Below are 19,713 nucleotides of genomic sequence, written 5' to 3'. Positions count from 1 at the left end.
CTAATAGCCATCTTAAGATGGAATTTATCTCAATGTTTGCTAGGTTGGAGGGTGGGGTGTGAACAGTGACTGGAAGGGGGTCACAAGGGTAGCTTCTAAGGAGTAGTCTTGTTTTATGTCTTTTTTTTTTTAAGATTTTATTTATTTATTCATGAGAGACACAGAGAGGCAGAGACACAGGCAGAGGGAGAAGCAGGCCCCATGCAGGGAGCCCGATATGGGACTCAATCTCGGGACTCCAGGACTCCAGGATCACGCCCTGGGCCAAAGGCAGGCACCAAACCGCTGAGCCACCCAGGGATCCCCTTGTTTTATGTCTTGAATTGACATTGTTTACAGTTGCTTTTATCTTATGAAAACTATTGACAGTTATTTGGACTCTTTTTTTCTATATATATATTACATTTTCAGTATAACTCATTTGCTATTTATTCCATAAGAATTTCTGGAGGCAAGAAAAGTATACACAAGGAGAGCCTCTTTCATTTTCCACTGTGACAAATCAATATAAAACCATCCCATGTTTGTAAAATGCTTACAGGATTTCATATACTTACCAGAACCTCTCCACAGCTACACCAAGAAGGTCAGATATTACTGGAATGACTACAGGAATGACATATCCTGGTTGACACCTATTCTTGCAGTATAATTATTTTTTCAGTTATTTAAAAAAAAATTCTAGTATAGTCAACATACAGTGTTATATTAGTTGCAGGTGTACATTACAATAATTCATTCAGCATTTCCATACAACATCCAGTGCTTATCAACAATAAGTGTACTTTTAATCCCCTTCATCTATTTCTCCCATCCCCCAACATGCTCCCTCAGGTAACCATGAGTTCTCCAAATTTAAGAGTCTATTATTTTGTCTATCTCTTCTTTCCGTTACTGGTTTTATTTCTTAAATTCAACAATGAGTAAAATCATACGGTATTTACCTTTCTCTGACTTATTTCACTTAGCATTATGCCCTCTAGATCCATCAGTATTGTTGCAGATGGCAAGATTTCCCTCTTCCTTATGGCTAACATTCCATAGTATACATATAAACTACCTCTTCTTTACTCATCTACTGATGGACACTTGGACTGTCTCCGTACTTTGACTATTGCAAATAATGCTGCAGTAAACATAGAGGTACATATATCTTTTTTTGGCTTAGTGCTTTTGTACCTTTTTGGATAAATATCTGGTAGTGGAATTACTGGATCATATGCTAATTCTATTTTTAATTTTTTGAGGAACCTCCACACAGTTTTCCACGGTGGCTATACCAGTTTGCATTCCCACCAATAGTGCACAAGAGTTCCTTTTTCTCTACAGCCTTGCCAACACTTGTGTTTTTGAGTCTAGCCATTCTGACAGCTCTGAGGTGAAACCTCATTGTGTGTGTTTTTTTTTGTTAAGATTTTATTTATTCATGAGAGACACACAGAGAGAGGCAGAGACAGAGGGAGAAGCAGGCTCCTCACAGGGAGCCCGATGTAGGACTTGATCCCTGGACCCAGGATCACACCCTGAGCCAAAGGCAGAGGCTCAACCACTGAGCCACCCAGGCATCCCCCATTGTGGTTTTGATTTACATTTCCCTGATGATGAGTAATACTGAACGTCTCCTTCATGTGTCTGTTGGCCATCTGCATGTCTGTGGAGAAATGTCAGTTCAAATCTTCTGCCCACTTTAATTGGATTCTTGGGTGTTGATTTGTATATATTTGTATATATTTTGGATACTAACCTTTTATCAGATATGTCATTGACAAATATCTTCTCCCATTCAATAGGTTGTCTTTTTATTGATTGGTTCCTTTGCTGTGCAGAAGCTTTATATTTTGAGGCAGTCCCAATAGTTTATATTTGCTTTTGTTTCTCTTGCCTCAGGAGACCTCTCTAGAGTGAAGTTGCTATGTGAAGTATGTCACAGAAATTACTGCCTGTGCTCTGCTCTCTTCTAGGATTTTTATTGCTTTAGGTTTTTAATCCCCTTTGAGTTGATTTTTGTGTATGGTGTAAGAAAAGTGGCCCAGTTTTCCTAACACTTTTTGTTGGACTTTTTCCCATTGCATATTCTTGCCTCCTTTGTCATAATGGACCATATGATTGTGGGTTTATTTCTGGGTTCTCTATTCTGTTACATTGATCTATGTCTCCATTGTTGTGCTAGTACTGTTTTGATAACTTTGATTACTGTCTCGATTACTAGCTTTGTAATATATCTTGAAATCTGGGATTGTGATTCCTTCAGTTTTGTTTTTCAGGATTGCTTTGGCTGTTCAGGATTGTTTTTGGTGGTTCCATGCAGACTTTAGGATCATTTGTTCTAAGTTCTATGAAAAATGCCATTGGTATTTTCATGGGGATTGCATTAAATCTGTAGGTTGCTTTGGGTAGTATGGATTTTTAACAGTATTTGTTCTCCCAATTCATGAGCATGGAATATCTTTCCATTTCTTTGTGTCATCTTCAGTTTCTTTCACCAGTGTTGTATAGTTTTCAGAGTACAGGTCTCTGACCTCCTTGGTTAAGTTTATTCTTGAGTATTTTATTTTTGATACAATTGTAAATGGAACTGTTTACTTAATTTCACTTTTTACTGCTTCATTATTAGCTATAGAAATGCATCAGATTTCTGTACATTGATTTTATATCCTACAACCTTACTGAATTTATCAGTTCTATCAGTTTTTTGGTATAGAGTCTTTCAGGTTTTCCATATATAGTATAATGTCATCTACAAATAGTGAACATTTTACTACTTCCTTATCAATTTGGATGCCTTTTATTTCTTTTTTTTGTCTGATAGGTGTGGTTAGGACTTCCAGCACTATGTAGAATAAAAGTTGTGAGAGTGGACATCCTTGTCTTGTTCCTGACCTTAGAGGAAAACCTTTGTTTTTTCCCATTTAGTATGTTAGCTGTGGGTTTTTATATAAGGCTTTTATTATTTTGAGGTATGTTTCCTTCTATCTAGACCTGTTTTGTTGATGGTTTTTATCCTGAATTTTATACTTTGTCAGGTGTTTTTTTTTTTCATATATAAATTTATTTATTCATGAGAGACACACAGAGAGAGGCAGAGACACAGGCAGAGAGAGAAGCAGGCTCCATGCAGGGAGCCCGATGTGGGACTAGATCCCAAGACTCCCAGGATCATGCCCTAGGCTGAAGGCAGACACTCAACCACTGAGCCACCCAGGTGTCCAAGTGCTTTTTCTGCATCCATTGGAATGATGTGATTTTTATCTTTTCTCGTGATGTAATGTATCTATCTCGGTTAACTTGCAAATATTGAATCACCCTTGCATCCCAGGAATAAATCACATTTGATCATGATTTTTTAATGTATTGTTGAATTTGCTACTATTTTGTTGAGAATTTTTGCATCTGTGTTCATCAGAGATATTGGCCTGTAGGGTTTGTTTTCTTTTTCTTTTGTGGGGTCTATCTGGTTTTGGTATCAGTGTAATACTGGCTTCATATAATGAATTTGGAAGATTTCTTTCCTCTTGTATTTTTTTGGAACAGGTTCAGAAGAATAGGTATTAATTCTTCTTTAAATGTTTGGTAGAATTTGCCAGTGAAGGCAAATGGGCCCAGATGGTCCTGGGCTTTTTGTTTGTTGGGATTTTTAAAATTTTTGATTCAATTTCTTTGCTAGTAATTGGTCTGTTCAAATTTCCTATTTTTTCCTGATTTAGTTTTGGAAGATTATATGTTTCTACAAATGTATTCATTTCTTCTATGTTGCCCAGTTTGTTGGCATATACTTTTTATAATGTTCTCTTACAATCCTTTCTGTGGTGTTCGTTATTTCTCCTCTTTCATATCTGATTTTGAGTCCTTTAATAAGTCTGGCTAAAGGCTTACCATCAATTTTGTGGTCTTTTCAAAGAACCAGCTCCTGGTTTGATTGGCATGTTTTATTGTTTTTTTTTTGTTGTTGTTGTTGTTGTTTTGTTTCTTGTTAATTTCTAGTCTAATCTTTATTATTTCCTTCTACTGGTTTTGGGTTTTGATTGTTCATTTTCTAGCTCCTTTAGGAGTATAGTTCTGTCGTTTGGGATTTTTCTTGCTTATTCCAGCATAATTTTTTTTTAAAGATTTTAATTTATTTTGTTTTTTTAAAAAGATTTTATTTATTCATGAGAGACACAGAGAGAGAGAAAGAGAGAGAGAGAGAGAGAGGCAGAGACACAGGCAGAGGGAGAAGCAGGCTCCATGCAGGGAGCCCGACATGAGACTCGATCCCAGGACTCCAGGATCAGTCCCTGGACCAAAGGCGGCGCTAAACCGCTGAGCCACCCAGGCTGCCCAAGAGATTTTAATTTATTTTGAGAGAGACAGAGAGTGAGTGAGCATGGTAGATTGGGGGGTGAGTGGTGGTGAAGAAGAGGAAGAGGAAAGGAGGGCAGCCTGGGTAGCTCAGGGGTTCAGCGCCGCCTTCAGCCCAAGCCCAGGGCCTGATCCTGGAGATCCGGGATCGAGGCCCATGTCGGGCTCCCTGCATGGGGCCTGCTTCTCCCTCTGCCTGTCTCTGTCTCTCTCTTTCTCTCTATGTGTATCTCTCATGAATAAATAAATAAAATCTTAAAAAAAAAGAGGAAAGGAAGCCGACTCCCCTCCGAGCATGGAGCCTGGTGCAGGGCTTGAGATCACAAGCCTGACTGAGATCATGACCTCAGCCAAAAATCAAGAAGGGATTGAGGCCATCCAGATGGCGACCAGAGCTGGGGTGGAGAAGGCCGAGGAGGCACTGGCTGGAGAGGAGGCGCCCATGGAGAGGGTAGAGGATGAGGCAAATGCTGATCTCTCAGCCCTGGTGAACGGTGAGGCCATGTCCCAGAAAGGGGAGAGCATGGAAGACAAGGAGCAGGAGGGAGGACAGAACTCCGAGGAGGGGCCAGGCTGTGGCTCCTCTGAACAGCCATTACACAATGACAATGCGTGTGAGGGCTCCGAGCTGGATGCACCCGGAAGGAGCGGCAGGAGCGTTCAAGGGTGCGGATGGACTCAGAGTCCCTGGACGAGGAGGATAGCTGAGCCCTGGTGGCCAGGCCCACCTGTCATGCGTAGATGCCCCAGGCCTGCCCTGGCCCCACCTGCCACCTGTGGAGCAGAGACCTGTTGGGGAAATGCCATGCCATCCCTTTGTATCTGTCCCCTGGGTTATTTTTCTGCCTAACTTATGTGATTTCCAACCGACATGAAATGACTATAAAGGGTCTTTTTTTTTTATATATAAAGGGTTTTTTTAATGAAAGTAAAAAAAAAAAAAAAATTTGAGCCACTCAGGTGCCCCCAGCTTAATAATCCTCAATAGGCCCCTGTTTATTCTCAGGTATCTTGGTTTAATGATTATTACTTTACAGATGAGGAAATAAGAGCTTGTGGGGTTATATGACGTCCCCATTATTACTTATTATTAGGTAGTGTGCTGAAGACTCAAGGCCAGAACTTATGTAGGTATCACTAATTTTGGGTTCCTAGAAATACATGGAAGCTTTTCACTTTTCCTGATCTTTGAGGCTTGGAATTCCCACAGTCCAAACTACAGCCCTCTGATCTGCAGAAAGTGGGAAACCATGGTTATAAAAGAGGGTTGCCTTAGACTCTTCTGAGTATGGCTTGCCTGCCCACTGTCCTGTCTCATATGCAGGTCTTTAGATTGTCCCCTGGGTCTCAACCCTCAAGAGCCTAGCCTTCTGAGATGACTCACTGTCTGTGCCATTGTGTATTTTTTTTACTAGTCTCAGCCTTCAGCCTAAATGTATATCCTTGAAATATCTGCCACAGCACAACCTGGAGACTATTGATATGTGATTTTCCAGTCTCTGCAGGGAGGTGAGAGGGAGTTGGTTAACAGAAAGTTGTATCTGAGACACAATCTACTCCATAAAATATCTATCAAAAATTTGTAAAATGTACATGGAAAAGACAAAGGAAACAACTATAAACCAAAATGAGAACTGCTGGGTATGTTAATATGATAGAATCAGAAGGGTTTTCTTCCTCCATGTTTAATATTTTATAATAAATGTAGATTTTAAACACAAATGTAATATTCCTACTTTGTAGAAACAAAGGTTACTTTTACTTTTGAACCTTACCTGAGAGACTTCTATAAATTATCTGTTTCTAAGACTTTATTACTGCCTGCCTTTTCACTTTTAATAATTTCTCAGAGTAACATCACGTACATTTAAGGAACTCAGAAAAGCACAAGATCTCTGCATTAGCTTTTCAAAATTATCAGTTGTCTTAATTTTTTTTTATTAAAAAAAAGCATCTACTTTAAAAATTACATAAATGGTAATGTGATTTTTAAAATCACGTTAAAAATCTTCAATGTGTTTTTTCTTCTTTAATAGCTCCCAACAATGGTAACCAAGACATGTCGGCCTGGTTCAATCTATTTGCAGACTTGGATCCACTTTCAAACCCAGATGCTATTGGACACTCAGATGATGAACTTCTTAATGCTTGACTGAAATTATGTCGTCACTTCAGTGGCCTTGAGACATCAATTTTACAACATATTGCCTTTGTGGAAAGGAGTTTATATTGTAACCCATACACAAAAGCATCGTGTTTATGAATATAACACTTTTCAGCCAACTTTAAGGAGATGGTAAGGATTACATTTGAATAGATTAAGTATTTCTTTAATATCTTGGATTTGCAATTGTTGATAATAAGTGGAAAATATTATGAACTATTGAGTCTGAAAATAGATACCAAAAAAGTTATTTCAAAATAATAGGTAGGAATACTTCTGTAAATAAGGAATTGGGCTTATTTCTTTGGAAAGCCTTTTACGTGTAAATTGCCTTGCTGGCTGTGAGAATTCTGTATGTGGATAAAGACAGCATGTAAATTGGGTTGTGATTTAGGGTTGGTTTTTAAATAAAACCATAGTAGGGGGAATTTTCTGTTGTGGAAAATAGCACTAGAACCAGATCAGTTTTGTCTTTAGTTAGAAAAATAGAGTAAGATTTGAGAACTCAGTTTGCTTTAATGAAATCACAGAGAAACTTGGTGCTTTTCTCCACTTGGAGGCTAAAATGTAATATTACTTAGTTCTTTTCCTTCATACAAAATCATGGACACCCCCCCCCAATCCCATATTGAATTTTCATGGGAAAGTAGCAGGATGATTTATTTGCTAAATCCATCCTCTGTAGAAACTCAAACCCATTTCCTAAACCACAAGAATGTCCAGTAATATTCAAGACATTGTACAGGTGTCTTTAGGCCTGGTTTTTCACACATTGCTACCATAATGTACAGTATTCATATTCTTTCTGAAAAGAAAAGGGGAGAATAATCCCTAAGCAACTGGCAATAGTATTCCTGAAATTACCCTGAAACTTCTGTCTGAATGAGGGAAAAATTCTAAGCTTATCCTTGTACAATCATAACCTATTTCTTGATGTGATTTAATCCAGATTACTTTTCTGGCAGTCACAGAAGACTCTACATATCAGAAAGGGTCTTATTTTTCCACTTTTCCCTCCCTTTCTGTGGGTGACATAATCTGAGGCTCTATTTGATTACTGAGGAAAAACCCTTACTGGAGGAAGTTAGTGTAGGCCAATGAACCCATAGACACTGTATATACATATCACTCAATTTCCTGTTCTTTTTTCTTGCCCATCCTTCAGATTTGAGGCAGTGCTTCGGGTGTCTTATTTTTGTCCTTCAGTTCCTTGCATCTCCATAAGGGAACATTTTAACTAAGTTGTTCACAGCTGTTTCCATGTGCTCCTAGTTTTAAACAGGCTTATTTATTGTTTACAAGAGAATGGCTTGTAACGTCTGAGTCACTGTAAAATAGAACACTTTTAAGAAATGGACCAGAGTGGGTAAAGTGCAGTCCGCCTCCATGTACTGCATTCAGGCCTAGCTACATCATGAACTGCCCACGAGCTCTCCAGAAAATCTCTAGTATGGTGTAGTATGACATAGGCTGGAAAGACCTTATCTGAGGGTCAGAAATACGGACTCAGGAAAATGTTATATAGTCTATTCATGCTTATTCCTATATCTTTATTTGGTTATCCTTTTAGTCAGAAGCATTTCTACCACTTCCTTTTTATTCAGCGAAATTCTCCAGAAGATTCAATCACCAAGGTTTGTGATTCATAATCACAATCTAAATTATAAATGTTTGGTGACTCTGTGCGCTCAACTTTGAATACTTAAAAAAAAAAAAAGCTTTGTATCTTGAGCTTGTGCCATTTTTCTTTCACTAATTCTATTTCACTAATGTATTAGTTAAAAAATATTTGCATATTTCCCTTCACATGCATGCAAAGTCCCTGTTACCTCAAATAAAAAAGACACCTTAACAGGAAAACTACTGATCTCTCCAAGCCAGATGCCTGAATCCCAGATTATCAATGTATTCACATTGCACTCAATTTCCAAAAAACAAAAGTCCTCAAAAAAATAGAAGTGCACAATAGGTTTTTGTTACTCAGTTCTTAGAGTATCTTAACATTTCTTCTCTCAGAGTATGTAGTTGCCCATTTAATCCAAAAGCAACATTAACTGCCTTAGCAAGTTCAGTTATAATATCAACAAATCTCACAACTCCGTTTTTGAAGAGCACATTGAAAACTTTGTTATTAAAATGAAGGTAATCATAGTTTTTTAAGATTAATTATTTGAAGTTCATTTACTGAGAGACCAGAAACAGAAATCTGGCTATATTATTCCTAGATTGTTAATAAAGGAAATGAACCACTCACTCAGGAAAGAGTAAAGGAAGGACACGATAAACATAGAACAGAAAGGTGATCACTTGCTATTTGTCTAAATCTAGATCAAACACTCAATAAGAAATAACCTTAACCAGAGGTAGACTGAGAACTCTTTCAAAGTAAATGGATGTTTTTATATTAAATGGGGGAAAACATCTTCTGTTTTTTAATACCAAAAAAGAATGCATTTAACCTTAGAAAAGCCCCAGAAAAACTAAAATTTGTCTAATCTTTCTTACAACAACTTTACAAGTGAGACAGGAATACCAGGGCATATTAAGATCAGATTGGTGTAACTTTGTATTTTTTGAAATCCTTCATTAACTGTAAAACAGCTCTGATATGGTTAGAAACAAACTGTATTTTAAAAAAAAAAAATAGGTTTCAGTATTTGCACAATGAAATTCAGTGTTTGTATTTCAACTATGGATATTTATTTCACATAACTATCTTTATAGACTGTCCGGAAATGTAGAGGTCTTACAGCATAAGAACAAGGGAAGTTTGTGCTCTATTTTTCTGAGCTTCTTTTAATAAAGATTATAAAACAGCATAAAACAGAAAAGTTGTTTTCCTAAAGTATTAAATATAAATCCAATTATTGTTAACTTATTCAAAAATTTGAGTTTTACACCTCAGGACCGTAGTATTAAAAAGGTAGTTTGAATTGATATATAGATAACACAGAATGAAAATAAAACCAAGACAATTAATATCTTTGTGAGACTGATTCTTTTTAACTTCATACAGATGGGACATTATAAGATATGGGAAATAACAGAATGTGTTTTTTGTGTAAATACAATCAGTAACAAAAGACAAACCATCAAATGTCAAAATTTTGAACCTAGAAATAATAACCCATGAAATATAAGCATAGTATTTAACCTGATTTGCTGAAGGCATGAATAAAAAGAAGAAAGCCAAAATCAATCTAGTTTATATATATCTTTATAGTATCGGCAGAGCCCCACATTTTCTGACCTTGAGCAATGAAGTGCTCCCAGAACTTGGGATACTGAAATTAAACTAGGAAGGAAATACAAACTTTAAATGTTAATTCAGCAGCATTGAAAGTAATGCACATAAAATATAAATGGTAAGTTATTTAAATATGGCAGTGAAAACCTATTGAACAGGATAGGTCACATCAATATGCCAACCACAAAATACCTCCTCCTTTTTTATGTACCATTTAAAAAAAGTAAGAAGCTGAATTAACTCTCCTTGGCATTTAAAGTCAAAACATGGTTCTTCCTTCAGTGGTATAAATAACTGATCAACAAGCAGAGTAAATACAAAAAGGAGATCTGGGTGGTGTTAATAACTAAGATTTTGAAGTGCATGTTTTTACATCAAAGGAAAACGGGGATCCCTGGGTGGCGCAGCGGTTTGGCGCCTGCCTTTGGCCCAGGGCGTGATCCTGGAGACCCGGGATCGAGTCCCACATCGGGCTCCCGGTGCATGGAGCCTGCTTCTCCCTCTGCCTGTGTCTCTGCCTCTCTCTCTCTCTCTCTGTGACTATCATAAATAAATAAAAATTAAAAAAAAAAAAAAAAAAGGAAAACGTTTCCTTTTTCCCATTTCAAAGTAATACTCTCTCATTTAGGAAAAAATCACCCACAGCTCTGCCATTCAGAATAACCACTATTAATATCATAGTTATTTTATAGTAACTTTGGCCTGATACATAAATTGTGATCCAGGTGATTTCACTTTGTCTTCTGTCTGAAATGAGCATACCAAATTAAGATTAGAATATTACTTTTGACCAGATCTTCTATATATTGCCTACAAGAGACTCATCTCAGCTGAAAGACACATTTTGAAAGTGAGGCGATGGAGAAATATTTATCATGCAAATAAATGTCAAAAGAAAGCTGAGGTAGTAATACTTGTACCAAACAAACTAGACTTAATTTTTTTAAGTTTATCACCCAATATGGGGCTTGAACTCACAACACCCAGGATCAAGAATCACTTGCTCTTCCAACTGAGCCAGCCAGGCACCCCCAGATAAGCTGGACTTTAAAACAAAGACTGTAACAAGAGACCAAGGACACTATGTAAGAATAAAGGGGACAATCCAACAAGAAGATATAACAACTGTAAATATTTATGCACCCAACGTGGGAGCACACAAATACTAAAAGTTAATAATAAACATGAAGGAAATAATTGACAGTAATATAATAGTAGAAGACTTTAACAACCCACTCACATCGATGGACAGAGCATCCAAACAGAAAATCAACAAGGAAACAGTGGCTGTGAATGACACACTAGACTGGATGGATTTAACATTTATTCATAACATTCCATACTGAACATAAGAATACACATCTTTTTCAATTGCACATGGAACATTCTCCAGAACAGATCACATATTAGGCCACAAAACAAGTCTCAACAAATTCAAAAAAACTGAAGTCCTACCATGCATCTTTTCTGATCACATGTTATTGAAGCCAGAAATCAATCACAAGAAAAATCTGGAAAGAGCACAAATGCATGGAGATTAAATAACATGCTACTAAAAAATGAGTGGGTCAACCAGGAAATCAAAGAAGAAATAAAAAGTAACATGGAAACAAATGAAAATGAAAACATAATGATCCAAAATCTTTGGGATGCAGCACAAGTGGTTCTAAAAGTGAAGTTTAAAGTAATATAGGCCTACCTCAAGAAGAAAAATCTCAAAACAACCTAACCTTACACCTAAAGGAGCTACAAAAATAATAAAACCCAAAACCAACAAAAAGAAGGAAGATTAGAGCAGCAATAAATGATATAGAAACTAAAAAAACAATAGAACAGATCAATGAAAACAGGAGCTGTTTCTTCGAAAAGATCACAAAATTGATAAACTCTAGCAGGACTCATCAGAAGAGAGAGAGAGAACCCAGATAAAATCACTAATGAAAGAGGAGAAATAACAACCAACACCATAGATATACAAACAATTGTAACAGAATATTATGAAAACCTATATGCCAACGAATTGGGACAACCTAGAAGTGGTAGATAAATTCTAGAAACATACTTAACTAAAAATAAGGCAGGAAGAAACAAAATTTGAACAGACCAACTACCACCAAGGAAATTGAATCAGTAATCTGAAGTCTCCCAAAAAACAACGGTCTAGGACCAGACACCTTCACTGGCAAATTCTACCAAACATTTAAAGAAGAGTTAATACTTATTCTTCTCAAACTAGTCCAAAAAATACAAGAGGATGGAAAACTTCCGAATTCATTTCATGAGGACAGTATCAGCCTGATACCAAAACTAGACAAAGACATAAAGAGGACAGGCCGATATCTCTCATGAATTATAGACACAAAAATCCTCAATAAAATAGTAGCAAACCAACAATGCATTAAAAAAAATCATACACCATGATCAAGTGGGATTAATTCCTGGGTTGCAAGGGTGGTTCAATATTTGCCAATCACTCAACATGATACATAAACAAGAGAAAGAACAAAAATGATATAATCATTTCAACATATGCAGGAAAAGCATTTGACAAAGTAAAACATCCATTCAATGCAAAAACTCTCAACAAAGTAAGTGTAGAGGGAACATACTTCAGTATAGTAAAGGCCATAACATGAAAAAGCCAGTTAAAATCATACTTAATGTTGAAAACCCGAGAGCTTTTACCCTTTTACCCTCCACTCTCACAACTTTTACTAAACATAGTGCTGGAAGTCCTAGCCACACCTATCAGACAACAAAAAAGAAATAAAAGGCATCCAAATTGGTAAGGAAGAAGTAAACCTTCATTATTTGCAGATGACATATTATATATATTAAAAACCCTGAAGATTCCATCAAAAAACTAACAATTGATAAATGAATTTGGTAAAGTCATAGGATATAAAATCAATGTACAGAAATCTGTTGCATTTCTACACAATAATAATAAAGCAGCAAAAAGTAAAATTAAGAAAGCAATCCCACATACAACTACACCAAAAACAAGTTTATATCTAGGAATAAACTTAGCCAAAGAAGTGAAAGACTTATACTCAAAACTGTAAAACACCGATGAAAGAAATTCCATGTTCATGGGTTGAAAGAACAATTATTATTAAAGCATCTATACTACCCAAAGCAAGCTATAGATTTAATGCAATCCCTATCAAAATACAAACAGCATTTTTCAAAGAACTAACAAATAATCCTATAATCTGTATGGAACCACAAAAGGCCTTGAATAGCCAAAACAATCTTGAAAAAGAAAAAACTGGAGGTACAGAATTCCGAATTTCAAGTTACATTACAAAACAGTATGGTACTGCCATTAAAAAAAATAGATTAATGGAATAGGACAGAAAACCTAGAAATAAACCTACAATTATTTAGTCAATTAATCTTTGATAAAGGAGAAATGAATATACAATGGGAAAAGGACAGTCTCTTTAACAAATGGTTCTGGGAAAACCTGCAGCAACATGCAAAAAAAGAAAACAGGACCACTTTCTTACACCATACACAAAAATAAACTCAAAATGGATTAAAGACCTAAATGTGAGACCTGAAGCCATACGTATACTTGAAAAGAACACAGGCCAATGTCTCGATGATATTGGCCGTAGAACATTTTTCTAGATATGTCTCCTGAGGCAAGGGAAATAAAAGCAAAAACAAACTATTGGGACTATATCCAAATAGAAATTTCTACACAGCAAAGGACACAGTCAGCAAAATTAAAAGGCAACCTACTGAATGGGAGCAGATACTTGCAAATGTCATATATAATAAAGGGTTAGTATCCAAAATATATGAAGAATTTATACAACTCAATACCCAAAAGACAAATAATCCAATTTAAAAATGAGAAGAAAACATAACATTTCTCAAAAAAAAAAAAAAAAAAAAAATCCAAAGGGCCAACAGACACATGAAGAAAAGGCTCAACATCACTTATCAGGGAAATGCAAATCCAAACCACAATGAGGTATCACCTCACACAATGAGATATCAGAATGGCTAAAATAAAAAACACAAGAAACAATTGTTGAGGAGGATGTGGGGGGAGAAAAGGAACTCTTGTGCACTGCTGGTGACAATGCAAACTGGTACAGCCACTGTCGAAGACAGTATGGAGGTTCCTCAAAAAATTAAAAATAGAACTACTCTACAAGTAATCACTGTGTATTTACCCTAAAAATACAAAAACACTAAACAGTCTTATTTATAATAGCCCAACTATGGAAGCAACCCAAGTATCCAGAGAGATGAATGGATAAAGACGACGTGACATGTATGTCACGTGTGTGTACACAATGGAATATTATTTAGCCATACAAAATAATGAAAGCATGCTATTTGCAACAACATGGGTGGAGCTAGAGAGTTATTATGTTAAGGGAATTAAGTCAGCCAGAGAAACACAAATACAGTACGATCTCTCTCATATGGAATTTAAGAAACAAATGAAAAGGGGAAAAAAGACAAACCACAAAACAAAGTCTTAAGTTTAGAGAACTGATGGTTACCAGAAGGGAGGTGGGTGGAGGAACGGGGGAAATAGGGTATGGGGATTAAGGAGTACACATATCTTGATGAAAAATTGAATGAATGAACAGATTGGAAATCTTTTCCTCAAAATGTCAGGTTAAAAAAAATCCACCAAAAATGTGATTGAAGTCAGCTTCTGCCTAAAAGTTGTGCTCCCCAAGTTAAAATATTTCTCTGGAATTTCTGCAGCTGTGCAACATAAAACTAACAGCTTGAAGATTTGTGTCAGTAACTTCTTTGGTAAGAAATTGGTGTCTAACTAGAATACTTTCTCTTTACACTCTGAACCAAGCTGCCAGCAGCTGAAGGAAGAGGATGGCAAATGAAAACAAGGCAATGGCTCAATGGCAGGTAATCCACAATGATACTCAACACCTAAATTAAGGTCACTCTTATGGAGGAAGTAGCAGTAAGGCTTTGTGTTGAGCCCTAGTCAGACCTGGTTCAAAGCCAGACTTCGACATTTCCCGGATGACCAACAAAGAGTTCATCTAATTCCAATTTGGTCATCTATAAGATAGTAAAAATAGCCATGTTTGGCTTTATATGGTTACTGTAAAGATTAGGGTAAACGTTTAGTTATCATATAAGGTGCCTGGTACTTGGTAGGCTATCAATAGTGTTACCTACTTTTCTCAGGATTTCAGCTCAATATCCTGGACTAAACAGCTGTTCCTCGAACAGTGCAGGGTGGTTAGCCAATCCCCACAATACACACAATTGGAAGTCTCTGTGTAACTTCTGACTCCCCCAAAACTGAATTACTAATAGCCTACTATTGACCAGAAGGCTTACCAGTAACACATTTTGTATACTATATACTGTATTCTTACAACAAAGCTAGAGAAATTAAGATATTAAGTCAAAGATACTTTATAGTACTGTAATTTATTTTATTTTTTTGCGACTCCACTGGGACTCGAATAGTACTGTAATTTATTGATGTCATGTGTTTACAAGTTTAATCATCTGTCAGTTACATCAATAGTTTTATACAGCTGAGTGAAGTAAGTCAGTTGGAGAAGGACAAACATTATATGTTCTCATTCATTTGGGGAATATAAATAATAGTGAAAGGGAATATAAGGGAAGGGAGAAGAAATGTGTGGGAAATATCAGAAAGGGAGACAGAACGTAAAGACTGCTAACTCTGGGAAACGAACTAGGGGTGGTAGAAGGGGAGGAGGGCGGGGGGTGGGAGTGAATGGGTGACGGGCACTGGGGGTTATTCTGTATGTTAGTAAATTGAACACCAATAAAAAATAAATTTAAAAAAATAGTTTTATACAAGACACTGTAGATACTATGTATGCTAACACTAGACGTAAAAAATGAAGATAATGTGAAAAGGAAATTCATATTTATTCACAAACATAAGAATTCATGCATTCATAATGAAGCAGCATCAGTATGACTGCTTTACAGCCTAGTATAATGCATACAATTGCTTCATAGTAGCCTAGCTTATACACTAATGAATGGTTATATTTTTATGGCATACATTAAGTAATAGTGTCATTCATAATACAGTATTAGAAACAGTACTTTTAAAAAAATACCACTTACCTGTAATGATAAGCTAATACAGTTGCTTCAATTATGAGAAGCATACTGCATGGTAATATAATTCTTTGAAAGCAATATCATAAAACTAATCCATTAATTTTATATTAAGTATCACTTACCTTATGCCTCCGTAAGGATAGGCTATCCACTTGAAGTCTTGCACGTGATGTTCTTCACAATGAATACTTAAAATATGATGACACAAAAACATCTCACACAGTTCTTGCCTTACAGTTATAGATTTTCACACAAAGACACAACATATACAACAGTTAAGTTTATTAACAGCATGGCATAATGATTGGTTACTATTCATTAAGTGGAAGCATCATAAAGGTCTTTATCCTCATCCTCACATTGAGTAGGCTGAGGAGGAGGGGAGAAACGTCGATCTCATGGTCTCTGGGGTGGAAGAGGAGGTGAAACAGAGAGGCAGGCACACTCTGTTTAACTTTATGGAAAGACATTGTAATTTCTGACTCTTGCTTTTTCATTTCTCTAAAAATATTCCTATATGCTATCAAATCTCCTTCCACCATTTGCTTTAGTTTCAATAATTATATCATAGAAGAGTCCATGTTATGAAACAAGTGAAAAGTAGTCTTGAATATCTGGAACCCCTCTGCCAGATTGTCTAATGTCAATTTGTTTTCTGTCACTGCTTCTTCTACATTTCTCCTTCATGGGCTGCACTGGTTCCGAAGCAGCCATGTCCATCAAATCTTTTGTTAATTCCTCTGGTGTGGTGTCTGTTAGCTCTTGAATTTCAAGAACCATATATTGAAACTCTTCACACACACATCTTTTTTTTTGCCACATCCAGAATCTCTCATTATTTCCTTGATGGACTGTCATAAGTCCGGTGAAGTCATGCACAATATCTGGACACAATTTTTTCCAGTAGCAATTTATTCTTTTGGATTTCATAGCTTTCACAGCTTTTTCTGTAACAGTGATGCCACCCATCTTCAGTGATGAGACTTTCAAGACTTCCATGATGTTTTATCAGGGTTCTCTCTTCCATAGCATTGACAATGCTTTCCATTAAGTACAGTGGGTAATGAAACTTAAAAGTCTCTATGACCTCTGACCTGCAGGCTGAATTAGAGACATTGTGTCTGGGGGCAAGTAGACCACTTTGAGGTCTTTGGTGTTGAACTCATGGGGCTTTAGGTAGGCCAGGGGCATTATCCAATATCAAAATAATTTTTAAAGGCAGTCTCTCATTGGCTAGGTACTTCCTGACTTCAGGGACAAAGCATTAATGGAACCAATCTAGAAAAAGAGTTCTCACTGTCCAGACCTTCTTGTACAAGCAAAAGACTGGCTGCTAGTATTTATCTTTTCCCTTCAAGACTTGGGGATTAACAGTTTTATAGAAAAGGGCAGTCCTGATCATAAATCCAACTACATTTGCACAAATGTGCAAATCCTGGCTTAAATCCTGATGCTCACTTTTCTTCCTATTAAATGTCCTTTTGGCATTTTTCCCTCCAGAATAGGGCACTTTCATCTACATTAAAAATCCATTCAGGCAGATATCCTTTCCCCTCAATTATTTTCTTAATGATATCTGGGAACTCATCTTCTGCCTCTTGGTCATCAGAAGATGTTCTGTTTTCTTGCCATTTTTTAAACCAAACACTTTCTAAAATTATCAAACCATCCTTTACTGGCATTAAATTCTCCTGCTTTAAATCCTTCATTTTCCTTTTGCTTTGTCATATGACAAATGGTCCTTAACTGGATTAATTTATCTTGAAATGGTTGCTACTGCACTTCAGATCTCAATCTATAGTATGTTAACAAGCAATTCCACTTTTTTTCTCTGCTTCTTGGGAGAACTTCCAGCATCTCTGATGGCACCTCATATGGGTTCCATGGTGTTATTCAAGCTTTACAGTATTGCACTAAACATGAAAAATACATGAGAACTACAAGATCACTTTTTACTGACATATGCAGTTTACTGGAGAGATGAATCGCTCATGATGATTAGTGTTACACAGCATTTTAAGAGGATATTTGCAACACTTGAGCTTATCGCAATAGCCACAGGTATAAATGAGATTACAGTAATACAGTAGGTACTACAGTAAATCTTACGCAGTTGTGATTTTATACTGCATCTTTACGTTTGTTTACATTTCTCTTGACTACAAATGGCTCCATGTATGGTTATGTGTGCAACTAAGTTTTGGTAAGTTTTAACTTGTGATAGATTTGTGTATATTTTATGGTAGTGTAAATGGTAAGATATAATATATCTACATATATTTTAAGATATAATACTATCTACATATGTTTTACACATTCATGGTACCTATTTTTTAGAATTCAAAGCTACACAGTTCATCTGTTTTTTCAAATTATCAAAAATCTTTAAAAATTTTTCCAATATCTATTGAAAAAAACCTATGTTGTTCAAGGGTTAACTGTATTATAACTTTACAAGCTAAAATGAATTACATGGGACCATTTCCTATGACTGAAAACTTTTGGCTTTCTTAAGGAATGAATAAACTTAAAATATAAAGGAGGTAAGTATTTGCTTCCAGTTTTAGAAGTTACTTTCACATTCAGTAACCACTTAATGGACAGCACTATATCCCTCATCTCATAAGAAGACTGAAGCTCAAAAGTCTTTTTTGCTCAAGATCCCATGAACATTAAGCTGCTGAACCAGAACTGGTACCCCAAACTGTGGCCCTAAAACCAGGGCTTTTTCTGCATCTTCTCTGAATTATCCTAAGGATCTCAAAAATAACTGTGTAAGGCACAGAATGAAGATAAATGGTTACATTCCTGGTTTTTAACCAACAAAGCCTCCATGACAGTCTTCTGTAAAACATAATGATTTAGCAAGACTAATTCACACTAGTTTCCAAAATCAAACAAGGAGTATACAGAGATGAATTCTCAGTTTGAGGAAGATGTGAACTGCAGAACAAACTAGTATTTTATTTTTACAAAACCAGAGATATTTGGAGATACTTATTAAAGGGAATTAGAAACAATGTCTTAAAGACTCTACTCTCATCTCTGTGTGAAGATACTGACCAACCCAAAGACATACACACAAAAGTTGTATCTAGAGTAGTACTTTTCATCATTTTGATTCTCATACTATGAAATTCATTTTGTAACCTAATGTGTATCTATGTCTAGCAAAAGTTTTACAGATATTCTCCTTATGTATGAATACTTATTTTTCTTTTTTTTTTAATTTTTTTATTTATTTATGATAGTCACACACACAGAGAGAGAGAGAGAGAGAGAGAGAGAGGCAGAGGGAGAAGCAGGCTCCATGCACCGGGAGCCCGACGTGGGATTCGATCCCGGGTCTCCAGGATCGCGCCCTGGGCCAAAGGCAGGCGCCAAACCGCTGCGCCACCCAGGGATCCCAAATACTTATTTTTCTATTCAGCTTCATTAAAAAACAAAACATTGGCTAGACCTATTAAATTAATTTTAAGACTCAGTTTGAAAAACATTAAACCAAAGAGATACAAAAGCTATTTGTATTATCATACTATGCTCTAGTAGATGTATAAAATATTTTTAAAGCATACCTCATCTTAGCAAGGAAAAAAAACCGGTATTGATATACATTGGCAGGGAATTGCTATGAAGAGGATACTGAATTTCATACCCAACTACTTAAAAGCAATTTAAAGGGAAAAGATCATTATAGACCTAAAAACTGCTGGGTGTGTGTGTGGTATATTTAATGAATCAAAATAAAAAATGGGAGAATAGAAGAACACCCAAATTGAGATCTAAATTTTCTCGGGGCACGTGGGTGGTGCAGATGGGTTAAGAGACCAACTCTTGGTTTCGGATCAGGTCA

At 36.3% G+C, this 19,713-nt stretch overlaps 2 protein-coding genes across 6 annotated transcripts in view; one reads left to right on the top strand and one right to left on the bottom strand.

The window, feature by feature from the left end:
- ICA1L (islet cell autoantigen 1 like) overlaps window positions 1-9,481 on the top strand; it is a 79,880-nt gene extending 70,399 nt beyond the window's left edge. For 4 of the 5 annotated variants that reach the window (XM_038585427.1, XM_038585428.1, XM_038585429.1 and 1 more), the window contains exon 14: window positions 6,375-9,481. In XM_038585427.1, coding sequence (XP_038441355.1) covers window positions 6,375-6,490 — 116 coding nt within the window. In that variant the 3' untranslated portion in view covers window positions 6,491-9,481. The remainder of the gene's footprint in view (window positions 1-6,374) is intronic. The other variant, XM_038585430.1, reaches the window with a different exon arrangement.
- Window positions 9,482-16,125: 6,644 nt separating this feature from the next.
- The window catches only part of FAM117B (family with sequence similarity 117 member B), an 84,955-nt gene continuing 81,367 nt past the window's right edge, over window positions 16,126-19,713 (bottom strand). The window contains exon 8 of the mRNA XM_038585425.1: window positions 16,126-17,773. Within this exon, the coding sequence (XP_038441353.1) occupies window positions 17,761-17,773 (13 nt within the window). The 3' untranslated portion in view covers window positions 16,126-17,760. The remainder of the gene's footprint in view (window positions 17,774-19,713) is intronic.

Source organism: Canis lupus, chromosome 37, assembly GCF_011100685.1.
Source record: "Canis lupus familiaris isolate Mischka breed German Shepherd chromosome 37, alternate assembly UU_Cfam_GSD_1.0, whole genome shotgun sequence".
Classification (NCBI taxonomy): domain Eukaryota; kingdom Metazoa; phylum Chordata; class Mammalia; order Carnivora; family Canidae; genus Canis; species Canis lupus.
Note: the sequence above shows the minus strand (reverse complement) of the source record. Positions and strands in the feature narration are given on the sequence as shown.